Raw genomic sequence first — 20,000 nt, forward strand, 5'->3', positions numbered from 1 at the left:
ATAACTGGAAAACATTTGATTGATATATTAACGTCAGAGGAAGCCAGGATTAGTCAAAACGATATGAGAAATACACAGCGCGTCTGCTGTGTGTCTTTTCCGGGTTTAGTGTCCTGCGTGGGGGGGTACACACGGAGGTAGGGGGGGAATTTCGAGGTTTGACTGACAGATTGAGGGCGAATGGCGTTACGAGATTTACTCACAAGCTCGTTTTAATGCTTTTCCATTGGTTGCATTTGTTAAAAACCACACAGAGACGTGAAGGGTGACCAATGGCATTGATTCATGACAAAAAGTAAAAAAGTGAAAAAAGTGACATTCGAGGTCCTGGCCCGACACCGACGATATGCTTTGGGGCATGATGGCCAAATCACCTGTCCAGTGATCGTGCAGCTTGCTGATCGTGGACCAATAGCAGACAGCGTTGCAGCTCTGTCTGGCTCAAAAATAATAACAAGATGCGACGGTCAAAATGCCAAAGCGGGAGTCCACAAACCAATGGGTGACGTCAGAGTGGCTATGTCCATATTTGTATACAGTCTATGACATACACACAGACACACACACACACAGCAGTGTCCTCACCTCGTCCACCTGGGCCTGTGTCTGCTGCAGGCGTCTGTTGCTGGTCAGGTTGGGGGCCGCAGACGGAGCCCCCCCGTCCCCCTCCGGGCCCCCGGGGGCACCTGGGGTTCCTGCATCTGGGGTGGACCTGAGAACGTTTATTTTCTTCTTAATGATTTATTGGACAGAAAAGGCGACACTCACCACGCTAAGGACATTTGAGGTCCTCTAACTGTAGCCTACAATGTAGGCTACAATGATGTGTATACAATGTATACATCATATATGTAGGCCCTACATATATGATGTATAAATTAGTACAGTACACAGATGTTAAAAAGTAAACCATAATTAGTTAAAGGAACACTCCGCCCATTTTCAACCAGCTTTGTATCATTAGAACATCAGTAGTATATCAGAAAACTGTAAACGGTTTTGAAGTCTGTCATTTAATTTGACAGTTATTGAGTGTTAAAGTGTGGACCAGTGACATCACTGGTCCACACTAACTCAAATTAATAACTCATTAACTCAAATCAACTCTCAATAACTGTCAAACTAAATTTGAGTTAGTGTGGACCAGTGATGTCACTGGTCCACACTTTAACACTCAATAACTGTCAAATTAAATTATAGACTTCAAAACCGTTTACAGTTTTCTGATATACTACTGATGTTCTAATGATACAAAGCTGGTTGAAAATGGGCGGAGTGTTCCTTCCTTCCAAGCAGCACAGACATGTGATGTCACAGGTGTTCACCGCCAATTTAAAATGCTACCCTTTTCTCCATATGTGTGCCCTGGAGCCTTGCAGAGAAACAGAGCAAAAAAACTCTTGATGGTGGTAATCATGAGCCCAAAATGTAAATTAATTCAAAATGTCAGCCTGCACTATGCTCTTTAAAAACTTTCTAATTCAAGAAATATGAGTCAACTAGAAAAACCCAAAATAACCCACCAACGTAAACATAATTGCAACATCAGTTTAGAATAATAATGGAATGACAAAACAATAGAGAGCCCCAGGGATGACGTTTGTAGGCTGAATGCGGAAGTCCCGAACTTCCTGGTTCTTCACTGTTTCTGTCTATGGGATTTTTGAATGGGTTTTTGGCGCGATGCTTCAAATAATGTCTGTGGGCAACGCAAGTTTAATCAAACGCGAACCAAGGTTCAGCGGGATAATCTTCACACATGAGGACCACTTTCATGAGTTTTGTAGCGTAACTGCGAGCCCTAGAAGTAAAAAGCTCGAGCTAAGCTAATCCTGAACTACACACTGTCGCATAGGCTTCCACGTCACGTCAGCACTCAACCTGGACTGTTGTTGATGTGTGCACTGATTACCCCGGGCTGAACGGGGCTGAACCAGGTGAGGGAAAGAGAATTTCCGTGTTCGTCCTTTGAGTGGTGACATTATTGACGTATATATCTCCATCGACTCAAAAGTGTAGTCTCATTTAGCCGTTTGCTAGCTAGCCACCCTTTTAACGGCACATAAAAGCTTCAAAACTCATAAAAGTGGTCCTCGTGTGTGAAGACGATATTACTAAACACTGGTTCGCGTTTGATTAAGCCAGCGTTGCCCAGAGAGATTATTAGAAGCATCGCGCCAAAAACCCATTCAAAACTCCCATAGGCGAAAACTGTGAAGAACCAGGGCTGTTAGCATCGATGATTTCCGGACTCGTTCCTGGGGCTCTCTATACAGTATCACATTTAGCCTATATGTTTTATAATCTGGGGAGGAAAGATTAGTGAGCTGAGGCTGCAGAGGTGGACTGAGATAAACAACATACAGACCACATCCTGCAAAAATCACCTCATAGCTTTTCCTGTCATCTCCCTAGTTTTGTTTATATGTCATCATCCCAAAAATGCATTACATATTTATGTATTTATTTATTTAATAAACTGGGCAGGGGAAGTGTGAAAAGGCACTTTTGCAGTCAGATCAGTGTATTGATGGAGGTGAGTCAGCTGGTGAGTCATATTGAAAGCTCAGACATTGCAAAAGCTCTGCTGCTACAGACTGCTACAGACTGCTATATAAGACTGCCAATAAGTTCCCTCCTTATATAATAGTGGACACATGCAGCGTTAACAGAATGACATCACTAGTTAAACTAAAGAATGAAAAAATATTAAAAATTCAAATGTTCCTTTTCAATAGAAGAAACAACCTCGACTGGGCTTTTGTCCACCATTCAAAATTATAAACACAAGGTGTTCTATATTGATTTAATTCTACTTTAAATAAATAAAAAATATAGATAGCCTATATGAGAGAGATTATTTAGAGTACTCACATCTCGGCGACACGCTGATGATGATAATCTGACTCCAACAGAGAGAGAGGGGGGGGGGGAAGGAAAGAGAGAGAGAGAGACGGAGAGAGAGGGGGAAAGAGAGAGAGAGACAGACACAGAGAGAGAGAGAGAGAGAGAGAGGAGGGGCGAGAGACAGAGAGAGAGAGGGAAAGAGAGAGAGAGAGAGGGAATGAGAGAGAGAGAGATAGAGAGAGAGAGAGAGAGAGACAGAGAGAGTGAATGAAGGCAGAAGCCGTCAGCAGGATGACTTCAGTTTGATCCGCCCCCTTTTTATTTGACACTAAACTGAATGCACTGCACAGATAAAGTCTCCTCCCACCCTGGCCCCTGTGCATTTCTAGGCTGGAGACCCTGGAGATGATGCGCCATGGCGCACTTTTTTGGGGGGTGTGATTAAACTCATGCTGAAATTCAGTTGGGTCCCCAGCAAGGCACCACCCATAGTTTGAAGTCGATCGGACGAACGGTTTGCGAGATATGTGAAAGCCATGTTCTGATTGGTAAAGTTGAACGAAATGACATACATACATACTGTACATACATACATACATACATACTGTACATACATACATACATACATACATAGACTACATACCTATATACATATCCAATCCAATTAGGACGTATAGGCCTGACATTGTGTTAATTGACAAACATCTAATTTATAAAGCCTATAAGGGCAATTCAATTACAAATTAAATTGTGTCACATAAAACCAGGAATTTTAGATGGGCTGGACATTTTCAAAATCATTAATTCACATCTTGCATCTTAAAATTATGAGTTGAAAGAATGCATTTAAGAACTCTCCAGAAACTCTTCCTTCTTCTGGCTTGAATGAAGTCACAGGATACAGACTTGTTTTGTAAGTTTGGTGAATTATAGGTCAATTTCTGATTAAAAAAGAAAAAAGAAAAAAAATATATTTTATCCATGTATCTGGGAATTCACAATGTCACAATTCTCTCTGATATACATGATGTAGAACCCAACCCACTAAAGTAAGTGTACTGCAGCTACATACTATATGCTGAGCTGTGTTTTGTCCATAATGATACAAGAGGAACACTGGATTTCACTTCACTTTATGCATTCAGCTTGGAAACACGAATCAGCTATTTCCCCCCCAATTAGAACTAATGATCGACCTAAGTATTCAGTACTGCAGTCCTACAGTCAATGCACTCTTTGAAACGAGCAAGGAAACGTATGTTTTTAAGTTGCGCACACACACACACACACGCACACGCACACGCACACGCACACGCACACGCACACACACACACACACACACACACACACACACACACACACACACACACACACACACACACACACAGTGTTCTGTCAATAGGTGCATGTTCACCTGCCCAGGTAAGCAATAAATCCGGTCCATGCAGCAGATCCTGTGAGTGCTCAGCAGCTCTCTGTCTCACTCAGTCTCATGGGGCAGGGCAGTGTGGAGTACAGGGCAGTGTGGAGTACAGGGCAGTGTGGAGTACAGGGCAGTGTGGAGTACAGGGCAGTGTGGAGTACAGGGCAGTGTGGAGCACAGGGCAGTGTGGAGCACAACATCTTTTTTAGAGGAGAGCAAAATGAGTCACCAAAAGAGAAAAAAACAACGAAACAAACAAAAAGCATAATTCAAAGTGCTCTGAAATGAAAAAATGTATACTTTGTATGTCAGCATGAAGATGCTACATGGCTCCTGCTGTGAAATGTTGACCTTTGAACCTTGACCTCGGTGCATATTTGAATGCTCATAATTCAGCAACAAAAGGGGTTGCAGACATGGGCCCAGGTCTTGACCTCATCCAGGGCCGGCTCTAGATATTTTGCTGCCCCCCCCCCCCCCCTTCCTTTTTTAGGGGGCAGGGGACCTTCAGGGTGAGATAGCCGCTATAGGTCCAAAGTACATAGAAGTGCTATGTGTCAAGGTTTTCTAAAAAAATATATAAATATATATATATAAATAAACATTGTGTTTTGGTTAGGCATCTACTGTATTTATAGCCTATTCTATATGCCAATTGTGATGTGAGAATTGAATGTTGTATTTTCTAGAGGATACCAAAAAATACCATTTGTTTTCCCTCAGCAGCTCGTTCTTCTTCTGCTGTTCTGGAGACTTCATTGATTTGTTGTGAAGTAATTTGTTTCACCGCTTAACTGCTTCCTGCTTAGTCATTAAAAGTCTAAAGGGAAGCTTGCAATTCATCTGAAATCATTAGGAGTAATGAGACGGAATTAAATGAAATAATTACATAAACCAGTGCTGCCAAGACTAAGTCAGTTATACTATACATGTATATACATATATTTTGGGTGAATAAAGTGATTGTATTCTTTTCCCAATATTCCATACTTTTTCTCCAGAGCTTGTCAGCTGTCAGCTCTACTGTATGTAGTTGACATTATTCTCGAATATCTCAAATCTGAAATGACAGTGGCTCAAAAACTAGCCTACACAATGTGTATTCATCAGAAGTGAACAGAAACTCACAGGAACATAAACTCTTTCAATGTAATTTATTTCTGTGCCTGGTTTTATTTTGCTTCAGTAAAGTGATCTGAAATACAGTTCCACACATTGTGACTGAAAAGCACATCAAAGACCCCATGAAAGCAACAATAATGACTTGCTGAATTCAGTCATGTCACTAATAGGACAACACAAAAGACTTGTGCCAACAAGGAATCTGCAAGTCGGCAGGACACATTGCTGCTGATGGAAAGAGTGGCAGTTGTGGGGATTGAACCTGCGGTCTTCTGGTTACGGGACATCTCCACCCCTGTTGGCTCCCTGTCCGACTTGTCTATCTCCCTCCCTTTCATTTTCTTCCTTTTCTCAGATTATTCTCCCATTTTCTCCTTAATTGTAATTGGCTAATTCCCCCTGCTGTCCCGGTGGTTGCTCCACCCCCTCTGCCGATCTGGGGAGAGCCATGATAGTCTTAGCACATGCTTTCTGCGATACACGTGCAGTCGCCAGCCGCTTCTCTGCACCTGACAGCGAGGAATCTCACTGGCAGGACACAACACGTGGGAGGATCACGCTATCCCCCCCCCCAGTTCCCCTCTCCCCCAATCGGGCGCTCCGACCGACCACAGCAGGCACCAGTGCAACGACCAGGACTCATACTCCACCGGCTTCCCACCCACAGACACGGCCAATTGTGTCTGTAGGAACGTCCGACCAAGCCGTAAGTAACGCTGCTGGGAATTGAACCCGGGTCTCCGCAGTGGTGTCTTTTACCTCTACCCAGACAGCCACATTTCCTTTTCATTCACTTTTTTAAATCAGAGATATTCTTACTGTATATTTTTGAATGAATTTGTGTTTCATGGAGACTTTAAGGCTTTCTTTGCAATCCTTTTCACAGTTTGTCTTTATATCTCCGCCGTTTCTTTTCTTTTTTTAATCTATGTGCCATTCTCTCAACAGATGCTATTTACACTTCGATAGTATTGCTGTCAAAAGTTTACTTCAAGCAGCATTTGTACATAGTGGCATGAGGGTGGTTTGGTGAGTGATCTTTGTCCATTTAGCTCAGCTATATACATAGAAGTTGCTTTTCTTTGTTTCTCCTTCACTTTAAAGGAACCGCCTGACATTTTTAATTTTAGTCCACTTCCTCCTCAGGCACTTGTCACGTTGCATTAAATGGCTTCAATGTGTAGTAGGCTATAGCACAGCAGTGTAGAGTAGTGTAGGCCTACTGTCGTAGAGGTGTGCTACTGAAATGCTAGCCAATGCTAACAAGTCATTTCTGGTAAACGGGATGTTTGTAGAGACTTTGAAAATTGATACAATTTGACAAGTGGCCGACAAAGAAAAGCAATTGACTAAAACTGAAAATATTCCTTACATTTTTCTAGGTCTATTTTCTATGGTGAACATGACAATTTTCAATTTCCAAAGAGTGAACTGATCAACTGTGAAGCATTCATCGCAGTAGTACATCGACAGACAGGCTCATGTACATGCATAGTTTACCTGTCGATCAGTTTTGCTGCCTTCCCCCTACATGTACATATCCTCAAACAAGAAACTGAAAAACCAATACTGAAAGCCTTTTTGATCATCAGCAGCTGCAGCAGAGGAAGGCTGTGTCAGTTCACTTCACATTTAATCACTTTTACATGTGGGCTTTCTGTTAAAATCCCCAAAAATAAATTAGGGTTATATAATATTGTTATACATATATATATATATATATATATATATATATATATATATATATATATATATATATATATATATATACTGTATATATGTAAATAATGCATAAATTATTAACGTTGATGATACTAGACTACTAGGCCTACTTCTAAAACTGAACGCATAGTATGCATTAAATGTAAAATGCATTGATCCCAGCCTTGGTGCAGAAGATACATAACATTTACATTATAACTACATGAGGCTACAGCATCAGCTAGTTCAGCATTGTGTACTGCCTTACTATGATATATATTCGAATTTTACAAACTGTACATTTTTGAAGACAAAGATTTCTTAAAATAGGTTTTCATTTTAGTAAAATAAAGAACAGTTGACGCCAACTGTCTCAAAATCACATAGAAGTCCTTTCAAACAGTTCTGTCACTCATTATTTCTACTAGCACAGCAATAATGGGTTGCATGTGACTTTGAGGGTAATTGTTCCATAAGCCATTGATTCACTAGCATGGCTAATGCTAACAGAGAGCTAGATATCTTGCACCTTCTCTTTAAATTTAGAGGAAAAATCCCTATGAATTGTAAGTTGGCTTTATATGTCTTACAATTAAATTCATTTGTAAAAACAACATTTAACATAACAAACAACAAAACAAACACAATACAACAAAATACAGAGTCTTAAATAGATTTTTGGTTGATTGGTCTGTTATACGGGAATAGTTTTTACAGGCTGGATTTACACACAATGCAAATGCAAATGCAATAAGTAGGTTTTTCTAGTAGTTTTAATTGTACTGTATTTTAATACAATTTCAGCAAGGTAGCAGTACTTCCAGATGAGGGATGACCCATGTGTGTCATGACACTCTGGTTGCCATCAGTGTGGAAGCCTCGGTGTGAGATACCAGCAGAAAGTCAGGTTTCTTTGCCTGCAGGTGTAAATCCAGCCAAGTCTAGAGCAGTGTTTCTCAAACTTTTTCAGACCAAGGACCACTTAAACCAATGAAAAAAAAACTCGGGGACCACCTAACTCCCAAAACCTCCCCAAAAACAATAGGCCTACTACTTCAACTGTAAATTACAAATTACAGGCTAATTAAATGACAAATAGCAGTACAATTAATCAAATTTTTGGCTTCCCACAATTATGAAAACAAGATAACCGATATAAAAAATATATCTGTAATTTATTTTAGTTGGTCCATTTAACTTTTTTTTACATTTATTTCTCCTGTTCAGTTCAAATATATTCAAAGTTCAAAGAAAGTTTTTTCAAGTTCAATAAATGCACAATGTTGCCAAAGTCAAATAGGCTATCTTTTGCCATCTTCAAGTTGCATTCAGTGATGTTTTTGTGTTCAAATTAGTGTTAAATGGCTCTTTATTCTGACAGCAATTACTGAAATAGAGTGTTTGGTCAGTAACTTGGAACTCCCAACCACCCGCTGTACGCTGTCTCTTTCCTGTAGCCCTGCAGGCAGAGTGGCCGTATCTCCGCAACCGTAAGTCGTATAGAGTCAAGGGTGGTGGCATTGGATTCGGGGTGAAAAAATACATATAGTTCCTTCTAAGCAATGTGATCTGACCTTGAGTTTCCCAGAAAATGTAAACATTTCTCTGATTGGATAGTGGGAGGTAAAAAAAATGAAAAAAAGTATAAATCTACTCGCGGACCACTAGGGGGCGCCCGCGGACCACCAGTGGTCCACGGACCACTGTTTGAGAAACACTGGTCTAGAGTGACGTTAATGTGGACAGCCTCGGAAAATCCTCAAACACCATCAGGGAAATTCTATTTGGTGCGTTGGATCGCTGGTGTACAGTTAGACCAGTAGAACGAGCCACAGAGCTCAGTTAGACCAGTAGAACAAGCCACAGAGCTCAGCGGTCACAAAGCAAATTTTGAGTCAAACACTTGTGCCGTTGACATCAACTCAATTATTCTTTTTAAATATAATTTCAAAATGCTATATGTCCATTTTGGAAAACCTGTCATTCATTGCAAGATATTTAAAAAACAGAAGATTACATCCTCAGAAATGCACTTTTCTTTTTCGGCTCAAGGCTCAAGAACATTCAGTACAGTAGTTTAACTTTCATGCCAGCGTCATTTTGTCAGACATTTTTCAAATGGTGGATATCTCGTTTTGAAAGGAAACTCTTAAGGTAGGCCTACAACGCCTACATCTTTATTTATTTATTTTACAATCAAACACATTGGGCTTTGAATAGTTGGATATGTAGTTTAAAAGTGCACCTTGCTTTACTTACTTACTCATGCCTGCCTTATGGTTAGTGTACTCATGGTACACGAGAAAAGGATGCCAATCGCATTGAATTCACTTGAATTCATCTCAATTGCTTCTTAGTTGCAGCGGTTTTCAAGCTACTTTACACATGGCATGATTGTAACCAGCAGCAGTAAAGACCATGAGACAACAGATAAAAGTGTCAATTATTAAACTAAATTGTTTCGTTTGATCAGTGTCTTAACCACCATAACGAACAAGTATTCATGTGCAAGCTACTGGATTAGTTTTCTCCACTGTTTGTGCATTCATGTGCCTTTTCTGTGCACAGGAGTCGACCTGTTGCTGCAAGGCATTACAGAGCTGAACAGTCACGTGACATATCTTGCCCCGGAAGTGAGTTCCCCATTCACTTTCTCCATAGACATTTAGAAAAGTCCTTATATAGCTAGTTTTAAGGCTGGAACCAAGTCAACCTGTGACCTACTGAATCGTGACTGACCACACAAAAAAAAAAAAAAAAAATGCTCCAACTGAAATGTTTTATGGTCACTCACGATTCAGTAGGTCACAGGTTGACTTGGTTCCAGCCTTAAAACTCGTTATTATAAGGATTTTTCTAAATGTCTATGGAGAAAATAAATGGGAAACTCACTTCCGGGGCAGCAGATGTCACGTGACTGTTCAGCTCTATTGCAGAAATTGTGCAAATGATCTTCTCCTCCTGCGATAAACAGCGAGATCAGTGTGCAAAGTCAAGCAGAACCTCCTTCATCTCGTCACACAGGGAGACTCAAACACAAAGTCAAGCAGAACCTCCTTCATCTCGTCACACAGGGAGACTCAAACACAACGCTGACTGTGGCTTCCCAACTGCCCTTTTGTGAATCTACATAGAAGCTTTTCACAGCAACTGCTTTGAGCTGGTAAAGCAGGAGGTAAAGCAGGTGTGTAACCAATACCATTAATGATGGTTCCATTCCATGTAGGTGTTCCAGTGCCAGGGCCCTCATTAATGCTATAGTGGTTACACCTGATTTACCACCTCAAAACGGTGCGAAAAGGACCCATGCAGGTGCTTCAACTCGCCGTAGTAACGACTCCCAGCCACAGGAGGGCAGTGGTGAGGCATCAAGTGTGCAGAATCACTACCGCGCTTGCTGATGAAGTGCAGCTGAAACCTTCACTCGCAAAACAATTTGAGCATTTTCCTAGAGACTTGCAACACAAATCATGGGTTTAAAGGAAAAAGTACAAGTTACTTTCCTGCTAAATGAAAGAGAAAAAACCTGCCTCGATTCTCCTGCTGTCATGTTTACTGGTTTGTAACTGATAATAATCAGTAAAATAATCAGAGATCATGATTTGAGATGTGCAGTTTTTTCTAGAGATTTGGTTGGGGCCGTTACATCGATTGTTTTTATTCTAATTTCTATCTCGGATCAAAGAAACAACCGAGAGAAAACTCCTGTCTGCGTATCATTTTTAGGCTCCAAAAACGTAACCAGCACTAGAGGAGGTGCAGGGCGACGTGTGTGACATGGTTTGAGCGTGGACAGGAGTTACATGGTTGGGAGCGTCAGGGCTTCCTCCAGGTCAGAGGGGGGATGGAGGCGTTGGCATGCGTGTCCCGGTACGGGTGGCCGCCCGCTGAGCCAGCGGGCAGAGCCGGCTTCTTCCTGTCCTTCTCCTCGCCGTCTGAGTCGTCCGCTGTCAGTGGGACGAGCGAGGTGGACTTCCTGAAGGGGGGAAGAGAGAGAGAGAGAGAGAGAGAGAGAGAAAGGGGGGGGGGGGGGGTCATGGTAGATCAGCTATGGTTCCTCTGGTTGTAGATAGTATGAGGGATCAGCCAAGGAGCATTTTGGTAAACAAAATGCAACAGTAAAATAACAAACATTTCCAACAACTTTAACACAACATGCATATATTATACATCAGACTCTTGAGCTACTTCTGCTCTCACTCACTATGTCAAAATATAAGCGATGTGATGTATAGTTTTAGAGATATGAACGTTTGTTTGGCACAACTCATACTAGTTAACTGCTGCGCTTCCGGGGGATTTGCGGTGTTGTGATGTCACGCTGATTCCTCGTATACTCCTTTCAGACTGAAGTCTATGAAGATGTTTTCCTATCTTTAGTCAAGAGCGCGGTCTGTCAATGTGAGAGTAGGATTTATTGGTTTCACCTTGAGACTCAAATCCCGCTCAGGCTTACATCTGCTCTGCTTGCACTCAAACATATCGTTGCTTGGACAGATTTCCTGTCCTCGCAGTCAAACTGCGTCTGTGCGCTGGTGAAACGTCTCTGCGCTCTGCAGTCAGATAGAAGACAGTTGTTCGTTGTTTCCCGTGGCATTTCGCTGCATCCGAAATCCCATACTATGCAATAGGGCTGGGTGATAAAATGATCATTTGCAGTGTGTGTGTGTGTGTGTGTGTGTGTGTGTGTGTGTGTGTGTGTGTGTGTGTGTGTGTGTGTGTGTGTGTGTGTGTGTGTGTGTGTGTGTGTGTGTGTGTGTGTGTGTGTGTGTGTGTGCATGCATGTCACCTCACCCGTCCCCGCTCTGTGTGATGAGTCTCCTGCAGGTCTCCATCTGGACGTCCAGGCCTCTCTTCATGGAGCACATCTCCATGTACTCATGCAGGTGACGGTTCATGTCACTCTTAGCTGTGGCCAGCTCCAACTGAGGAGCACAAACATGCACGTACACACGCATGCACGCATGCACACACACACACACACACACACACACACACACACACGTGCAACACACACACACACCACGCCCACGCACACACACACACACACACACACACACACACACACACACACACACACACACACACACACACACACACATACAGATGTATGTATTTTAATGCCTGTGTCTCATAACTCTCAATGAGTGGTCCTCAACCTTTGTTTTGACTGGCATTTGTTTGTCCAGTTGAGGAGTGACAGTAATAACTAGAACGACCGCAACGCGGACTTATGCCTCCGCCATTAGTTCATTATTGAGTCCAAATCGCCATTTGAGGCAAATTGGAAGAGATTCCGTCAAGGCGCTCCTGTGATGTTGCGTTACAGAGCTTGGAAATTGGGTGTGTGAGAGGTCAGTGACCTTGAACTTTGACCACCAAAATGTAATCAGTTCATCCTTGAGTCCAAGTCGATGTTTGAGACAAGTTTGATTAAATTCCGTCAAGGCATTCCTGAGATATCGCGTTAACACATTGAGTGCCACAGCGCTTCAGTAAAATTGTCTGGAGCCTGTGCCAGATTCACTTCCATTCAGATGAAAACAGCTATAGAATTTTTTCTATTAGGGCTATATGAACAGGGTTGGACTCTAATGAAACATTGGACACTCCTACTTCTTTCAAAGAAGAAATTTTGTTTCTAGACAGTTCCATTATGAAATGACAGCCTCTGAAAGCAGCGCACTTTCAAGGGTTTTCTGCTGTCTTTTTTTACTTTTCAAGATAAAGTCACTTTTATGAATACTCTAATTTCAAGCGCATTCACTGACTCTGGCTGGTGTGCGTGCAACACCCCCCCCCCCCCCCCCCCCCCCCCCTCCACCCCGGAGCTGCGGGCTCCTCCCCACACGCACACAGTCTGTCTTCGCAGCCTCAGTTTTTGCCCCGGGCGGATTTCAGTGCAACAAGGAAATAGCAGGCGGGACTGAGGGAGAAGGTTTAGCCGTTCGGCTTCGGGTGCTGCCTTTCTGGCGGGTGGTCGTGTGGAGGGGCTGTGTGCAGGCGGATAGACAGCGGCGGAGGAGCTCAGCTGTGGGCTCGGATCGCAGCCAACTGTCGGCTGCGGACAGAGCAATCTGTGTGGCTCTGGCTGCAGCATGCGTCGGTGTCTCTATGATCACGGCTTTCTCCGTTTTCTCCTGCACAAAGTAAAGGATCTGAGGTGGGTGGTGCAGCTCCCGTATAGAGTATTAAGGTGGCGCCGTGTGATCCCTTGAAGAGATTCATGCTCACTGGCTGGGTACGACCTTAAACAGCAGAATTATGGAATAATATGAATTATGATTTTAGGACGTCCACAGACGTCCTTGGCACTCCTCGTTACTTTTTTTTAGGACGTCCAGAGACGTCCTTGGCACTCAATGTGTTAACAAGCTTGAAAATGGCGTTCGAGAGCTCACCTTGACCTTTGACGTTTGACCACCAAAATCTAATCAGATCATCCTTGAGTCTAAGGCGATGTTTGAGGCAAATTTGATGAAATTCCGTCAAGGCATTCGTGAGATATCACGTTAACAAGCTGGAAAATGGCGTTTGAGAGGTCACAGTGACCTTGACCTTTGACTTTTGACTACCAAAATGTAATCAGTTCATCCTTGAGTCCAAGTCGATGTTTGAGACAAGTTTGATTAAATTCCGTCAAGGCATTCCTGAGATATCGCGTTAACAAGCTTGAAAATGGCGTTCAAGAGGTCACAGTGACCTTGACCTTTGACCTTTGACCACCAAAATCTAATCAGTTCATCCTTGAGTCCAAGTCGATGTTTGAGACAAGTTTGATTAAATTCCGTCAAGGCATTCCTGAGATATCGCGTTAACAAGCTTGAAAATGGCGTTCAAGAGGTCACAGTGACCTTGACCTTTGACGTTTGACCACCAAAATCTAATCAGATCATCCTTGAGTCTAAGTCGATGTTTGAGGCAAATTTGATGAAATTCCGTCCAGGCGTTCCTCAGATATCGCGTTAACAAGCTTGAAAATGGCGTTCGAGAGGTCACAGTGACCTTGACCTTTGACCTTTGACCACCAAAATCTAATCAGTTCATCCTTGAGTCCAAGTCGATGTTTGAGACAAGTTTGATTAAATTCCGTCAAGGCATTCCTGAGATATCGCGTTAACAAGCTTGAAAATGGCGTTCAAGAGGTCACAGTGACCTTGACCTTTGACGTTTGACCACCAAAATCTAATCAGATCATCCTTGAGTCTAAGTCGATGTTTGAGGCAAATTTGATGAAATTCCGTCCAGGCGTTCCTCAGATATCGCGTTAACAAGCTTGAAAATGGCGTTCAAGAGGTCACAGTGACCTTGACCTTTGACCTTTGACCACCAAAATCTAATCAGTTCATCCTTGAGTCCAAGTCGATGTTTGAGACAAGTTTGATTAAATTCCGTCAAGGCATTCCTGAGATATCGCGTTAACAAGCTTGAAAATGGCGTTCAAGAGGTCACAGTGACCTTGACCTTTGACGTTTGACCACCAAAATCTAATCAGATCATCCTTGAGTCTAAGTCGATGTTTGAGGCAAATTTGATGAAATTCCGTCCAGGCGTTCCTCAGATATCGTGTTAACAAGCTTGAAAATGGCGTTCGAGAGGTCACAGTGACCTTGACCTTTGACCTTTGACCACCAAAATCTAATCAGATCATCCTTGAGCCTAAGTGAATGTTTAAGGCAAATCTGATGAAATTCCGTCCAGGCGTTCCTCAGATATCGCGTTAACAAACATGGAACATCGTACGGACGGACGGACGGACAGCCGTACGGACAGCCGTACGGACGGACAACCCGGATCCATAATGCCTCCGGCCTGGCTATCGCCGGCGGAGGCATAAAAACATTCTTCATACTGTTATTATTACTACTAGTAACTAGTTACTGCAACTTAACATCACACACACACACACACGCACGCAGACAGACAGATGTTCACCAAACGTCCTCATGCAGCAACAAGCTCGAATGTTTTTTTCAATGATGTTGAACTGGAATTAGTATCCGAATTTAAATATCTAGGTGTGATATTAGACCCCACACTGACCTTTAAGAACCAGGTCAAAAAGGTTGCTAACTCAGTTAAATTCAACCTGTTCAACTTCAAACACATTAGGCACAGCATGTCTGTTGGTTCTGCCAGGACATTCTTACATGCCATGATATTCTCTCACCTGGACTACTGTGTGACCAGCTGGTCTCTCACGAGCACATCCACTCTCAAACCACTAGAGTCACTCTATAAAAGAGCACTAAAAATATTTGACAAAAAAACCCGCTCCTACCACTACTGCAACATCTTGGTCAAACACAACCTATTAAGTTTCAATAATTTAATCTCCTTTAAATATGTATGCACCATTTTCAAGGCACTAAATGGCCTTGCCCCTCCCCCGCTAAATGAGTACATCCATCAGAGACCTATATCTGGTTCCACAACCAGAACCACCAGAGCCTCAGTCAGAGGCGATTGTGTGATACCGTACAGGCGCACCACCTTTGGCCAGACAGTTCTATCGGTCAAGGGTGGAAAACTCTGGAACACAATCCCACCGGCCATTAGGGAATGCCCAACACTTGGCATGTTCAAGGGTCAAATAAAGAGATGGCTGAAGTCCACTCAACAATGCACACATCACTAGGGCATAGAACAGTATGTGTATACTATATGTGTTGTATCTGTTTTTTACTCTTTATTTTTTCTTATATCTTGTCTGAGTGAGTCCTCTATGTGGATCTCACTTTTTAGCTGTATGTTGATCCTAAACTCAGGTTTTAGTATCAGACGGTAATTCCTGTATATTTTATTTTACTCAGCACTTCTTACTTAGCCATGTAGAGCTCTAACTCAGTTCTCATTTTGCATTGTGTTTATATTTTAATATGTTTTTGTTGCACTATGCTACCTTTTACCTCTATTAGGACTACCTCTCTGCATAAATGCACTTTGCTTTGTGTTTACATTTTAAATATGTTTTTGCTGCACTGTTACTTTTTACCCCTCAGGACTCTAAGCCTATATCATCGGGCAGGGGGACAAGCAATGGAAATCAGTCCTGTGACTGCAATTGTCGTGCATTTACATTTTTTTTAAATGTTCATTAATGTACACCTGTCCCCTATCGAACAAATAAACGAAAAAAAAAAAAAAAAAAAAAAAAAAAAGACAGACAGACAGACAGACAGACAGACAGACAGACACACACACACACACACACACACACACACACACACACACACACACACACACACACACAGAGTCTCACCTCTATCTGGTCGATGGTGTCCTGGTAGTCCTTCTCTCTGGTTTTGAACAGAGACTCGGTGTCTTTAATCACTTTCTCAATGGACTCGTCCTGCTGCTGCAGTGTGTGTGTGTGTATGTGTGTGTGTGCGTGCATGCGTGTGTGTGTGAGTGTGTGTGTGTGTGTGTGTGTGTATGTGTGAGTGAGGGAAGAGGAGACAGATGGAAAGAAAGACATAAGTATATAGAGTTTCAGGCATGCAAACCTTTGACAGAGTCAGAGCTACTCTGCTGGAGGCAGAGACAATCTGATTGGTTGAGTTAAACTTCAGTGGGCGGAGCTAAAGAACCACAGTGTGTGTGTGTGTGTGTGTGTGTGTGTGTGTGTGTGTGTGTGTGTGTACCTCTCCCTGTGTGTCCACTCCCAGTGTGTATCCGGGGAAGTCCTCCCAGAGAAGAAGAGTCTCCTCCGTCTCCTCCCAGGACAAACTGTCACAGTCATCCTCAAACTCACACTCTCGTCTGGACACACACATACATTATATACACATACAATATATACACATACATACACACACACACACACACACACACACACACACACACACGCATGCACGCACGCACGCACGCACGCACACGCACACACACACACACACACACACACACACAGTACATACACAGACACACATGCATACACGCACGCACGCACACACACACACACACACACACACACACACATACACACACGACATGTCAGTAATTAGAGGATTTCAGGGCAAAAATATGCACTCACACACACGCACGCGCACACACACACACACACACACACACACACACACACACACAGACACCACGGTACCTACAGCTGATTCAGCATCCTCTGCATCTCCTCGTTGATCTGATTGGCCGACGTGCTGCAGGACTCCTCATCTTTAGCCCCGCCTCCCTCACTGTCAGACATGCTGATTGGCTCGTCTCCGTCTCCGCCCTTCACCGGTTGGCCACTCTGCTTCCTGGGCCGGCGGATCAGAGTGGAGGGGGGCGTGGCTACCTGTTGGGAGGAGGAGACGCCCCTTTTTAAATCATCCCTAACCAGATTTATGGACATTGATTGTTTGTTTAATCTGATCTCTGCTCCACAGACAGTGAATGGGGCTCTGCTGTATTGTTGACCTGTGTTTTGTGTAGATTCTGGTTCGTACCTGTCAGTCATGCTTGAATACGAACATACATTTGATTGATGACTCAACTTAGCATCTTATGATAAAGTCAGATTCCCATTCATTGATTTACATGACTGACTGCAATATTCTGATATTAACCCGATGAAGACAATACTCTGAATAAGACACGGCCATGTAAACAGCATTTTCTGATGACCTTAATTAGAATAAGGTCATAGTTGGAGTAAGCAATAGTCGAATTAAGACGTGGAGTATTCTGATCTTAGTCGTATTGTTTTTTTATACTTTATTTTTCCAAGATTTTATGTAAACAATAGGGCTGTCATCGCGATGCGATTAAGGGCCGACCATAACGCCGCTATTTTGTCCCTTCGTCGCACCCGTACTTGTAGTCAAGCCATTCGCAGCTGTTTCCTGTCTGTGCAGGCATGGAAGAGAAAGACACCAAGACGCTTCTAAATGGCTTGTTTTACTTTCAAGATACATTTTGTAGACATTTTACCTCCTGTCTACATTGCACTTCTATTGAATTGAAAATAAATCTAAAATTCCAGATCACAAAGTACATTTATTTGCATTAATTTGATTCCCAATCACGACACACTGGTAAAAATGATTAATATCTAATTAAAAATGCTTTGAAAAATAATAATAAAATTATGGGATTTTAAACATGCGAATGCAAAGATGCGATTAATCGCGATTAACTATACTTAATCGCAAGATTAATCGCGATTAAGAAAATGAATCGTTTGACAGCCCTAGTAAACAAGGTACAGTGAACAGTAAAGTGACGTGTACATCAAAAGCAAAGGGACCCAGGGACTACGGGCGGGAAATATCATTTTGCTATAACCTGCTACATGACATCTCTCCTTGTTCTACAAGGTTAATGTTCTTTGTATATTGTCCCTGTTCACAAATAACTCAATTCAAATCCATAGAGACAGCAAAGTACATCATAAAAGTAGGAAACACAAAGAAGGGGAAGAGAAAAAGGTGTGGGGGAGGGCTGTGTGAGTAGGTCGACTAGGACACTACAGTACTACGTATGTCTCGATTCCTAGGATCGCCCGCTACGCGGCCTCGCCTGCCCTGCAGCTCGCCTGCCACTGCAGCAAACCTAAACATGATCCTAAATGTAACTTTAATCCTGAGATCAAACCATTTTTTTTTTTTTTTTTATCACTTTATTTCTGTTTTCACAAAAACATGGATGTCACGAAATACAAAAGTGTATGAAAACTCTTTTTCTTTTTTCTCCCCCCTCCCACCACCCACCCAATGGGGACTGACAAAAAAAACAAAACAACAACACCAAAAACTGAGATCAAACCAATTCTTAAAGCAGAGGAACCAGCAACGTGCCCTCACTCTGTAGGATTCTCCTCATCGTTCCATCATTGTGAGGACAGAAGTATAGAAATAAAACACACACACAGACACAGACACAGACACAGACACACACACACACACACACACACACCGACACACACACACACACACACACACACACACACACACACACACACACACACACACACACACACACACACACACATTTACAGGACATGTACCTGGAAGATGTGCATCATGTCCTCACAGTTCCTCTGCTGGGCGACGTCACAGAGGCGGGCGGTGATGTCGATGCGGCGACAGATATCCATGTCGACCTTCATCGCCTTCTCTTGGATCTTACTGTCCAACTCTGACAGGTTCTGACAGACAGACAGACAGATAGACAGACATCTTAATGTCCAACTCTGACAGGTTCTGACAGACAGACAGACAGACAGACAGACAGACAGACATCTTAATGTCCAACTCTGACAGGTTCTGACAGACAGACAGACAGACAGACAGACAGACAGACATCTTAATGTCCAACTCTGACAGGTTCTGACAGACAGACAGACAGACAGACAGATAGACAGACATCTTAATGTCCAACTCTGACAGGTTCTGACAGACAGACAGACAGACAGACAGACAGACAGACAGACATCTTAATGTCCAACTCTGACAGGTTCTGACAGACAGACAGACAGACAGATAGACAGACATCTTAATGTCCAACTCTGACCGGTTCTGACAGACAGACAGACAGACAGACATCTTAATGTCCAACTCTGACAGGTTCTGACAGACAGACAGACAGACAGACAGACAGACATCTTACTGTCCAACTCTGACAGGTTCTGACAGACAGACAGACAGACAGATAGACAGACATCTTAATGTCCAACTCTGACAGGTTCTGACAGACAGACAGACATCTTACTGTCCAACTCTGACAGGTTCTGACAGACAGACAGACAGACATCTTAATGTCCAACTCTGACAGGTTCTGACAGACAGACAGACAGACAGACAGACAGACAGACATCTTAATGTCCAACTCTGACAGGTTCTGACAGACAGACAGACAGACAGACAGACAGACATCTTAATGTCCAACTCTGACAGGTTCTGACAGACAGACA

General features: G+C 42.8%; 2 protein-coding genes across 2 annotated transcripts in view; both read right to left on the minus strand.

Moving 5' to 3' along the window:
- The window catches only part of LOC310784849 (uncharacterized protein), a gene marked incomplete at both ends in the record, with an annotated part of 22,357 nt that extends 16,627 nt beyond the window's left edge, over positions 1 to 5,730 (minus strand). Inside the window, 3 exons of the mRNA XM_083645886.1 lie at positions 586 to 712; positions 4,332 to 4,470; positions 5,655 to 5,730. Of these exons, the coding sequence (XP_083502012.1) occupies positions 586 to 712; positions 4,332 to 4,470; positions 5,655 to 5,730 (342 nt within the window). The remainder of the gene's footprint in view (positions 1 to 585; positions 713 to 4,331; positions 4,471 to 5,654) is intronic.
- Positions 5,731 to 10,909: 5,179 nt separating this feature from the next.
- iffo1a (intermediate filament family orphan 1a) overlaps positions 10,910 to 20,000 on the minus strand; it is a gene marked incomplete at both ends in the record, with an annotated part of 26,175 nt that continues 17,084 nt past the window's right edge. The window contains 6 exons of the mRNA XM_083645726.1: positions 10,910 to 11,069; positions 11,888 to 12,018; positions 16,356 to 16,445; positions 16,738 to 16,855; positions 17,197 to 17,384; positions 19,095 to 19,235. Of these exons, the coding sequence (XP_083501852.1) occupies positions 10,910 to 11,069; positions 11,888 to 12,018; positions 16,356 to 16,445; positions 16,738 to 16,855; positions 17,197 to 17,384; positions 19,095 to 19,235 (828 nt within the window). The remainder of the gene's footprint in view (positions 11,070 to 11,887; positions 12,019 to 16,355; positions 16,446 to 16,737; positions 16,856 to 17,196; positions 17,385 to 19,094; positions 19,236 to 20,000) is intronic.

Source organism: Poromitra crassiceps (genome assembly GCF_964638095.1).
Source record: "Poromitra crassiceps genome assembly, chromosome: 11".
Classification (NCBI taxonomy): domain Eukaryota; kingdom Metazoa; phylum Chordata; class Actinopteri; order Beryciformes; family Melamphaidae; genus Poromitra; species Poromitra crassiceps.